The sequence below is a fragment of the Sorex fumeus genome, unplaced genomic scaffold (assembly GCF_029834395.1).
Source record: "Sorex fumeus unplaced genomic scaffold, SorFum_2.1 ptg000047l, whole genome shotgun sequence".
Classification (NCBI taxonomy): Eukaryota; Metazoa; Chordata; class Mammalia; order Eulipotyphla; family Soricidae; genus Sorex; species Sorex fumeus.
The window spans coordinates 4,448,291-4,459,622 of record NW_026606104.1 but is presented as its reverse complement, the minus strand read 5'-3'; the positions used below and the strand labels follow the sequence as shown (position 1 = coordinate 4,459,622).

The 11,332-nt window shown below is 53.1% G+C and overlaps 1 protein-coding gene across 1 annotated transcript; it reads left to right on the top strand.

Moving 5' to 3' along the window:
- The first annotated feature begins 1,411 nt into the window (after positions 1-1,411).
- On the top strand, positions 1,412-10,862 carry PMVK (phosphomevalonate kinase). The gene is made up of 5 exons (XM_056123399.1): positions 1,412-1,568; positions 2,637-2,700; positions 4,852-5,004; positions 9,194-9,323; positions 10,480-10,862. The coding sequence occupies exons 1-5, from the start codon at positions 1,474-1,476 to the stop codon at positions 10,623-10,625; spliced, it is 588 nt and encodes a 195-aa protein (XP_055979374.1). The 5' UTR covers positions 1,412-1,473; the 3' UTR covers positions 10,626-10,862.
- The last annotated feature ends 470 nt before the right edge of the window (positions 10,863-11,332 follow it).

Genomic DNA, 11,332 nt, shown 5'->3' with positions numbered 1-11,332 from the left:
TAGAGACCTAGCAGATGTGAGGTCTGAGTTTGATCCTCAGAACCACCTAGCCCCATTAACCAGACCTTGTAAGTGTGGCTGGGAACAGCTCCTGGTCCCTCTGAGCACTGCTTGGGAGTCCCTTCAAACAAACAGCTCTAAAATCACTAAGTGCTAAGAATCAGTAACTCCTTACATCTGGATGATACTTCAGTGTTTACAAAGCACTTTATGGTATTTTATTCTATATATCTCATTTGTTTGACTGCAACCCTAGGAGGTGGGCACTACAGATAACAGTGACTAAAATGACTTTTTTTTTTCTCTTTGGGTCACCCCCGGCTATATGGACAGGGGTTACCCCTGGCTCACGCACTCAGGAATTACTCCTGGCAGTGCTGGGGGACCATATGGGATGCTGGGAACCGAATCTGGGTGGGCCGCGTGCAAGGCAAACACCCTACCTGTTGTGCTATCGCTCCAGCCCCTAAAGTGACTTTCTTGTGAATGTAAAAGACAGAATCGAAAGTCCGCTATGTTGTCTTCGAGACATGAGTTCAGAACTTTCAGAAGAGTCGCTTACAATTAACAGAGAGTTCCTGAATCTTGTTCTTTGGGCATCTGACCTTCTTTCCTTAGCTGCTATTGTGCTCAGGGAAAGACCTCCATCCCTCACCTTTTCACTTGCATTGACCGTATAGTGCAAAAGATGCAAGCAGTAATGGGGGCGCTGTTTTGACAGGCTCAGAAAAATGCTGGGCAGCCAGTCCTACCCGAAGACAGTCTCCCAGACTCCAAAGGCCCAACCACAGCCGCCTGTCCGGCTAGAAAACCCGTTTGACAACCAAATAGCCAGTTCGCTTCGGTCCGCCCCCTCGTGACGTCAGCGAACACACCCTTCGGCAGACTAAGTCGCTCTCCAACTCCAGAAAGTTGCGTTTTCACCGTGGGGAGAAAACACATGCGATTTCGCACCGACATTATGCTACACAAAGACAAAGGGAGCTTTGGAGTTGTGTTTGGCACCGTTATCTCTCTGCTTCCTCCGGGTCGTGCGTAGGGACGTGCTGAAAGGAACGCGAGGTTCTCCCGCGAGGCTAAGGCCCGCCCACTGGAAAATGGTCGCGTCCCATTGGGCCTCGGCGCAGTCAGTTCAGAGGCGGGCCATGACGTCACGAGGGGAGGGGACAGGATGGTTCCAGGTGTACCGTTCTAGGAGGGGAGCACCGTCGGGGGAAAGGGCAGTCCTGGAGGTGCACCTTCTTTATCCCCGACTTTAATTATTTAGACACTTCCCTCTTTGGACGTTTCTCAAAGTGTGCGGGAGCGCGGATGCGGGTTAGCCGTTTTCTTCGCAGCCCCGAGGAAGGAGGGGCGGGGTCCCCCCCTGCTGCCGAGTGGTGTCGTCCGCGCGGCGCTGGTCACCGGTGGCCTGATGGCTAATGCTGGGATAAGAGGGTGCTGCCGTGGCGGCCCGCGGGCGGCTTCTCGAGTATGGCCCCGGCGGGAGGCTCCCCGCGGCTGGTGCTGGTGTTCAGCGGGAAGAGGAAATCCGGGAAAGACTTCGTGACCAACGCGCTGCAGAGCAGGTGTTGCGTGGGGGGACGTAGGAGGGACGGGATCCCGCGGCACGTGGCCCGCCGGGCTGGGCTGCAGCGCGGGGGTAGCGGGCTCTGGAGGCGGGGTCCTGGCACTGCAGGGGCCGAGGCTGTTGTCACCGCCCGAGCACCGCGGGCTGCGGGTGCCCAGCTTGGAAGAAGCTCTGCCACCTCTCCAGTCTCCCTCACCTGGAGCTCTCGCTCCAGTAAGCATTAACAAAAAGTTTCTGCCCAGACTCTTTCCACGCTGCCGTGCTTAACGATGGTGTTTTCTTCAGCACCAGGAGACTGGCAGGGTTTCCAGTCCCCGCCTCCCTTCCTTGTAGCAGATTCCTAAAACAGTGCCCAGTAGCTGCGTTTATTGAACCTTTCTATAGATAGATGTGATTTCATTCTACCCTCACAAGCTCTTGGTAGCATATGCTGTTATTAGACTGTTCCGCATTTCACAGGTGGAGAAAGGAAATTGCCAAAAGGTGAGAAACAAAAGCAAAACCCAAACTTGTCAAATTTCTAGGAAGTAGCAGGCCTATGTTTCAGACTTACCTTACCCTAGCTTGGCCTGTATGAGGTCCTGGCTTTTGTCCTGGGCATGGTCTCCTTCTTGCCTCCAGGAGCATCGCCTGAGCACAGAACTAGGAGTAGGTCCTGGGCATCACTGGTTGTGGTCCCAAAACACCCTCACTCTCCCCATTTAAATTTTTTTTCTGTTCTTTTTTTTGTGTGTGGGGACAAACCTGCCCAGCCCTCAGGGATCACTTCTGGTGGGGCTCATGGAATCATATGGGGTGCCAGGAACCCACTTTGGCTCAGCTGCCTGCAAAACAAACGACCTACCTGCAGTCCTGTCTCTCCAGCCCCTCCTGAAGCTTCATCACAAGCCCCTGGGCACTGGGACAGATACAGTTACCCTATTTTACATATGAGCAGTTAGGAGCAGGGAAGTGGAGAGATCAGTAGATCCAAAGACCAGTAGAGCTTGAATGGACTTTTGAGCTCCTTCTCTGGGCCTGGCAGCTCCGGGTTAACCGGCTTCAGCATTTATTCCCTGTCCTGCAGACTGGGAGCTGATGTCTGTGCCATCCTGCGACTCTCAGGTCCACTCAAGGAAGAGTTTGCCAAGGTAGGTATATGTCTGTGTGTGTCTTTGTGTGCATTTGTGTCTGTGTGTGCGCGCGCGTGTGTGTGCACGTGTGTCCGTGCATGCGTGTGTGTGCATGTGTGCGTGTGTGCATGTGTGTGTATTAGGGGGATTGCAGAAAATCTGCTTCAGACCTTTCATTGCTCTGCCTGTTGTTTGAATCCTTGTGACTCTGGGTTTTCTGTGGGTGCCTATTTTTTTGCGGGGGCGGGGTGTGTGCACACCTGGCAATGCTCAGGAATTGCTCTTGGCTCTGCACTCAGGAATCAGTCCTGGTGGGCTAAGGGGATCATATGGGGTGCTGGGGTTGGAACCTGAGTTGGCCTTATGCAGAGCAAGTGCCTTACCTGCTGTGTTATTGCTTCAACCCTGGCCCCTCTTTTATTTTTTTATTTTTAATTTATTTTTTAAGAGAAGGCTCCAAGTAGGGTTCAGGGAACCCACTGGCCATTCCCTGTGATATTTGGTCAACCAGGCCAGATTGGTCAGTGCTCAGACCCAGCAATGCTCTGCTCTCTTCTCTTTTTGCTCTTTCTCTTGTGTTTGGGTCACAGCAAGCAGTTCTCAGGGGCTATTCCTGGGGCATTGCTTGGGAGTTGCTCCTGGCAGTGCTTGAGGGACCTTGTGCTGGGAATCAAATCCTAGCCTCATGCATGCAAAACATGCTCTCAGGCTTTTGAATGGGCTCTAATGCACTGCTTTTTGTTTTTTTTTGGGGGATCCATGCCCAGTGGACTCGGCTTACTCCTGACTCTGCATTCAGGGATCATTCCTTGCTATGATTGGGGAATAGAACCAGGGTCTGCTGCATTCAAGGCAAATGCCTTAATATATACCCCTATGTGTGGATAGGACTTCCCAGAAGTCCTATGTGTCAATTTCTTATGAAATTGACCCCTGTGTATCAATTTCTACATGTTGGCCCCTATATGTCAATTTCTTCATGTTGATTTCTTTCTTTTTTGTTTGTTTTTGGGTCATATCCCGCAGTGCTTAGGGCTTACCCCTAGCTTTGCACTTAGGGATCACTCCTGGCAGGCTTGACCGACCACGTGGTGTGTTGGAGATCAAACCTGGGGTGGCTGTATGCAAGGCTAATGCTCTACCTGTTGTACAATTGCTCCGGTCTTGATATGCTGATTGCTAAAGTCACCGTGGATGATCTGACTGACAAGCAGATTGGCACTGACAAGCCCCTGGTGACTCTCCTTTTCTGGTGGCCTGGCCTCTGAGAAACCAGTTTGCAAGGAGGTAGCTGCTGCTGCACCTTAAATGAAATGGGCAGGGAGGTGACTTGGGAGGCTGTGTCAGGGTCCATGAGTTTGTAGTTCCAGGCTACAGGTCTTGGTCTGCTGAGAACGAAGGGATGCTGGGACCTGAGCTGGGTGACACTTCAATTTGGCTTGTGGCTGTCCCCGGTGGTCCGAGCAGCCCCTCCTGCCCAGGGTGCACTGGGATAGGTGGTTCCCTGGAGTGCTGGGCTGAAGGAGAGGGACACTTTGGTACAGGTGCCGTGACCTTTGGGAGTGGGAGTCATGAGGGACAGAAGCAGAGTCCCCTGGGACGGTGCTGCTTGAGCAGTAGCAGGAGGATGTGGGGTGCAGAGTTTTTTCATCTTCCCTTTCAGTTGAAAGCCAGGTTTGTGCTAGAGATGCAGACACTTTTCTGGATTTGTTGACCAGAAAGTATCTGGGAAGTCCTATTGCCAAGTGAGACAGCTGAGAGATAAACAGGGACGGTGTCTGGGTTCCCCTAGACCTTCCATTTTCACTTACGAATTTTTTTTTTTCTTTTTGGGTCACACCTGGTGATGCACATGGGTTACTCCTGGCTCATACACTCAGGAATTACTCCTGGTGGTGCTTGGGGGATCATATGGGATGCTGGGAATCGAACCCAGGTCAGCTGTGTGCAAGGCAAACGCCTTACCCACTGTGCTATCACTCTGACCCCTGGGATTTTTTTTTTCTCGCTCCTTGTCCTCCGCTGAGGCCCCTGAGTTGCGGACCCCTGAGGGTCCCTCCTCCTGCCTTTGGACCAGGTTTTTTTTTTTTTTGTGAGGGAGCAGAGGTGAGGGGCGTAGGGAGCCTGCCTTGGGAGAGGTGGGATATGGACGGACTGTGCCCCCTGCAGGAGCACAACTTGAATTTCCAGAGACTCTTGGATGCCACGACCTACAAGGAGAGCTACCGGCAGGACATGATCCGCTGGGGGGAGGAGAAGCGCCAGGCTGACCCCGGCTTCTTCTGCAGGAAGGTGGTGGAGGGCGTCTCCCAGCCCGTGTGGGTGAGTTGGCGCATGCGGCTGCGCAGAGAGAGCCGTCTCCCTAGCCCTTCCCCTGCCCTGTTGCACCGTCCATTTTAGCACCAATAGCCACCACCCCTGCCCAGCTGAGCTCCCCCTCCCACCTTGCTGGGCATCGTAGCTTCTGCACAGGGCCTGCCGTGGACTCTGGTCCCCCAATCCACTCGTCACACAGCAGCTGTGGCGAAGCCACTCCTGTTTAGCGCCTCAGCCCCACTGTGGGAGGACCGGGTCAGACCGTCACCTGCAGCTCTGGGCCTCAGCTGAGCAGCCTCCTGCTTCCCTTGGGGCATCCGTGCTTCTGACACTGCAGCCTTCTCGTGGACCCTCAGATAGACCAGGCCATTCCTCTGGAATCATCAGGGTTCTTCTTTGCCCATCTGCTGGGGCCCTTTATGCCTTCATTTAGTGTTTTTGGACCAAACTTGGAGGTTATCAGGTGTAGGATAACATTGGTTGGTCCTTTCTCCCTTGCCACAGGGAGCTTAGGTTTATTGGGTTACACCCATCATAGTGTTCCCATTCCTCTGTTTATCTGTAAACTCTTCTCTGTGCTCTCCTCCCCAGCCAGTTAATCACCTTTTCTCCCTAATCAGATTCTGTTAGCTTGTAAGATCAGATCCTTCTAAGGACACTGAACTTGTAAGTTATAAGTTATGTCTTTTGTATAGTTTACCTTAAAGCAATGTCCTTTTTTTTTTTTTTTGCTTTTTTGGGTCACATCTGGCAATGCTCAAGGGTTACTCCTGGCTCTGCACTCAGAATCACTTCTGGCAGTGCTCGGGGGACCATATGGGATGCTGGGGATCAAACCCGGGTCTGCCGCGTGCAAGGCAAACGCCCTACCCACTGTACTATTGATCCAGCAGCCCCTGTTCTTGGTTTTTGGGGGAACCCTGTAGTGCTGGGAGTGTATTGGGAGCTCCTGCATGCAAAGCCTGTGCTTCAGCCTGTTGCGGTATTTCCTGTGTCCTGCCTCCCCATTCTCTCTCCTGCCCAGGTTTGTCCAGTTCAGCCAACATGGCACCTCTGCAGGGAAACCTTCTCTCATAACCCAAGTCTTGTTCTTTTCTTTTCTTTTTTTTTTGGGGGGGGTGTCACACCCAGCAATGCCCAGGGGTTACTCCTGGCTTTGCACTCAGGAATCACTCCTGGTGGTGCTCGGGGGACCATATGGGATGCTGGGAATTGAACCTGGGTCGGCTGCGTGCAAGGCAAATGCCCTACCCACTGTGCGATTGCTCCAGCCCTTTGTTCTTTTCTTAAAAAATTCAATTTTTTAGTGATATTAAAGTTGTCTTAATTTTTTTTTTAAGTCACCTTGATTGTCAAAGTTGTTCATAATAGAGCTTTGGGCACAGTGTTCCAGCATCAGTCCCACCACCAATGTCAGTTTCCCTCCACCAATGTCCTCAGATTCCCTCCCACCCATTTTCCTTTTTTTTTAATTATTATTTTTTTTTCTTGGTAGGAAGGGGAGGGAGGCACACTTGGCAGCTCAGGGCTCACAGCTGGCTCTGCTCAGGGCTCAGGTGACCAAGTGGGGTGTGGGATTGAACCCGGGGCCAAATACCTTGCCTGCTGTCCTGTCTCTGGCCCCATTTCTCAGTTTGTTGGTTGTGGTGTGGGTCTCATGCTTTCCATGGTGTTGACTCCGTGGCTTAGATATATACATATCCCTCACCTCTATACTGCCCATGTGCTCACAGCCCCTGCCACTGCAGTCTTCTGACTCCTTCCTTCCCCTTTGAATTCTTTCCTTCCTTGTCCTCTCAGGATGATCTAGGTATCTCCCTCTGGTACCTTGCACTTCTTCGTCCTATTTTCTTTATTCCACAGATAAGTGAGGTCCTCTAGTATTTATCCTTCTTCTGACTCACTTAACATATCTTCCAGTTCCATCTAAGTTGCAGCAAATTGCATGATTTCACTAATCCTTGAGACTGCATAGTATTCCATTATGTATATACATTACACCTTCATTATTCTCTCATTTGCCATTAGACACCCCAGTTAATTCCATATCCCAACCACTTTACCAAGTGCTGCATGTCCTTTCGGTATACCAAGGCTTGATACCTCCCTTCCCCTTTTTATTTAGGGAAATTCATCTAGAGAAATTTGAGGGGAGAGAAGAACACCAGCTTCTCCAAAGCAGCTTTTTGCTTTTGTTTTGGGGCCATAGCTGGCAGAACTCAGGGCTTACTCCTGGCTTGGGGGACTGTATGTGGTATACGGGATTGGTCCCAGGTCAGAGGCGAGCATCTGACCCGCTGTGCTGTGGCTCTGGCCCACCTGATTAGCTTTCACACATGGGTTCTTATGGATTACATGAGTTTCTTTGCATACATGAAGATTAGCCTGACTGTTGTCAGGAAAAAGCTGTGAGTCCATATCTCGGGTTGGGGTGTGGGTGAGTCTGCAGGGCGGGGAATGCACTGTCTTAACAGGCTGGTGCTCTCCCACACCGTCCCTTATTCCTTCCTTGGTTTGCTGCTTCTGGCATTCCTGCCTGGCCCAGGTGCTGGGATGCATCAGTGCAGAATGCAGTGACTTCCTGCCTTTAGGGAGCTTACCCACAGCCGCTTGATTGTGAGTGAATGGGTGATGTGCCATATCTTCATATGGAGAGAAAGACTAAGGAACCGGAGAAGCAGGTTGAAGAGCTGGGGGCGGGAGAGGTAAGGTTTGAGTGCTGCTTCATTTAAGCATGTCAGGCCGCCTCCCTGATGGGCAGCATTTGAACTGGACCTGGAGGAAATGAGTCAGTGGATATTGGGGGCACCCACTTTCAAGGAAGAGGAACAGCATCACTGAAGAACTGGTCAAGGGATGGTGATGGGAGCCAGAGCGGTGAGAAGCTTCTTAATTTTTTTTTTTTTTTTTGATCACAGTGATGCCCAGGCGATGCTCAGGGGTTACTCTTGGCTCTGTGCTCAGGAATTACTCCTGAAGGTGCTCAGGGGACCATGCGGGGTGCCAAGGATCAAACCTGGGCGGCTGCATGCAAGGTGATCCAACTATACTATCATCCTGGCCCAGAGAAGCTTTTGAAGAGCTGGATTTTACTGAGCATGAGATGGATTTACTGAATGGAGGGTTTTGAGCAGGGAGAGATGGGACAAAGGATAGAAGGCTCTCCTGGGGCCCGGCAGGGGCTGAGGCATGAGACTCTGAGTTCCGTGCCCAGCACTGATTAAAAAAAAAAAAAAATCAGGGACCAGAGAGAGAAGACAACAGGGAAGGTATCTGACCAGGGTTCAGTTCCAGGTACTACACTGGGCCTCCTGAGCACTACCAGGAGTGATTCCCTGGGTGCAGAGCCTGGAGTAACCTGGGTGTTGCCCCCAAACAAAAATTTAAATAAAAGCCTCGCTCTGGCTGCCAGACAGACTGCAGGAATTGAGTTAGAGGGACAGCTCAGGATCATAGGGAGGCTGGGGTGGGCTGAGCCAGGGCTCAGCTCTGTGCCCTTCTGAAGAGGGCCCTGGTGGCGTTTGCTGAGACAAGCCATGGCCCCAGGACTTGGTGCTGAGCAGCCACATGGTCACTCCGCCCTGGACAGTGGCAGCCGAGCTGCTTGCTGCCTCTGCTCCCTCTTGCACCCCCCCCCACCCCCCCGCCCAGCCTGGGTTCCCGTTTCCAGACAGGCTGTGGCCTCACGTCTGGGGGTTCTGCACATCTATTAGTTCTGGGAGGAAACATGAAGGTCTGGGCTGCTTCTCTGGGAATGGCTCCCAGGTGGTCACCTGGAAGTCACTCTGGAAAGGGGGACGGGGGGGGGGGTGGACGGGGGAGGGGGGAGTCAGGGGAAAGAGGTGGGGAGGGAGGCAGGAGGATGGGAGAGGGGTGTTAGCGGAAGGTGGGGGGCAATCAGTAGGTTGGCTGAGAGCTTTGGAGTCCCATCAGGAGGATGAGAAATCCTGCGCAGGGGTGGATGGAAATTGAACTTCCGGCTTATTGGTTTTGGGGCCACACCTGACTGTGATTGGGGATCACTCCTGGTTGTACTTGGGAGATGCTGGTTATGGCAGGGTTGGTGGGGAGCCTTACACCTGTCCTGTTCAGCCCTGCTCCTGCTTATTTCGGGAGTGCTGGGCTCTTGGCCTGGGCCCAGCCTTTGCTACTTGCACCCAAGGTTGCTCACTGGCCATCTGTGTCCCCCCCGCAGCTGGTGAGTGATGCACGGAGGATGTCAGACGTCCAGTGGTTCCAGGAGGCCTACGGACCACTGATGCAGACGGTGCGCGTGGTGGCAGAGGAGAAAAGCCGGCAGCAGCGAGGATGGGTGTTCACGCCAGGTGCGGCTCCATGCTCCAGTCCCGGCCCCCCCCCCCCCCCCGCCCTTCCTCTGCACGTGCTGGGGGTCCTAGTGAGGGACTGCATGACCGGAGGGCACCTGGTGCTGAGGAGTACCACCTTGTAGAGGGGTGGGGTCAGCACTCTTCCCCTCACATGGGCTGGGCAGTCTGGGCCCCTGGGTTTCCTGAGGTCCGCAGGGATCCAGCCTGTGGTTCTGGGACTGGAGAGAGTCCAGCGGGGAGGGCGCTTGCCTTGCATGTGGCTGACCTAAGTTTGATCCCCTGGGTGCTCAGGGAACCCTATGGATTCTGGGGATCAAACCCAGGTCGGCTGTGGTGAGGCAGGTGTCCTACCCATTGTTCTGTCTCTCCAGCCCTGAATTCATTTCTGGTCATTGCGCTCTCCATGAACTTTTGCTGTGGCCAGCTTTTTTTTTTTTTTTTTTTTTTTTTAATGTAGGAGTACTGCTATTTATTCAGCCACTGATTAGCTGATTGAATTGGGCATGAACTCCACCCTTTTTTTCATAATTTTATTAATTTTTTTCTTCTTATATTTATTTATTGAATCACTGTGGGAAAAGTTACTAAGCTTTCAGGTTTAAGTCTCGGTCATACAATGATCAAACACCTTTCCCTTCACCAGTATTCATTTTTCACCACCAAGAACCCCAAAATGCCCTTCCCCCCACCCCTCCCAATGCCTGTGAGGCAGATGATTTCTACTTAACTCTTCTCTACATTGATTACATTCATTATTTCGACAAAAGATGCACCGTTATTGTTTAGAATTTCCCCCCCAACAATCAGAATTGCTGAAAAGGCATTGTGAAATGCTTTGTTTTCTATAACTGTCACGCGGCCGCGAATTTGGATTTCTGCTAAGAGCCAGATAATTATGAGATTGGTTTCTGTGCGTCTGGTGTTATGGCTGTGCCAGAGAGTGTGACCAGCTCTTTGGGGGTTCCCACACTCAGGTTTCTGACCTTGACCCCCAATCTAAGAAACTGGCCCTTTCACCCCTGCAGGGAGTGGCAAGGGAAGAGTTAAGCCAACCCTACTCTGACAGTCTCGGAGGCTACTCTGTTCAGGGGTTGGGAAGTGCACCCACTGGGCAGGGGGAGGCCAGATCTGACGGTGCCTTCTCTGTCTGCAGGGGTGGACGACGCTGAGTCTGAATGTGGCCTGGACAACTTTGGGGCCTTTGACTGGGTCATTGAGAACCACGGGGATGCCCAGCACCTGGAGGAACAGTTGAGGCTCTTGACGGAATTTGTCCAGCGAATGGTGGTGGGGTCCTAGGAACTGGGGACAGCAGGAACTATGGTGGGGGCTGGCCGGTGGGGCGCAGTCGGGGACTCTGCCTGCAGAGGCCATCACACAAGTGCGATTCAGCGACTGCAGGGCTGACCTGGAGTGAACACGACTGTCCCTGCTCCGGTGAAGGCGGCGGTAGACTGGCTGGGCCTGAGGAACCCTCCCTGTTCCGGGTCCCCGGCTGGCCCCTTCTGCCTGTTCTGGCCAGGAGCTTAGTTTCCGGGATGGGCACTAATAAACCCGGGCACATGTGCAGACTGGGCAGTGTTGTTTCCTGGACATCGGTCCTGCCTGTGGGGGCTTCTTGGGGCTGGGCTGACCCTCCTGCCTCCCCGCCGATTGGAGTGTAGCTGCTCACAGGCTCCGGCCTGCAGTGGGGGGGCAGGGAGGGAGTTCTGGGGGGGGGGGTCTTCTCTTGGGAATTGGCTCCAGGAGAGACCAGGAGTTTCACAGAAGGTGCCCCTGGCCAGTGCTCTGGGGGACTGAGGTGTCAGGTGTGGCTCTGTGTGACCACATCACAGTGCTGTCCATGGCCTTCCCACGGGGGCTGGCCTTCCCCCCTTTCCTTTTTTCCTTTTTGGTTTTAGGGGCACACCTGGGGGTGCTCGGGGATCTCTCCTGTTGGGGAATCAGGGACCCCTGTGCGGTGCCAAGAATCAACCCGGGTCGGCTGTGCCCAAGGCAAGGGTCTT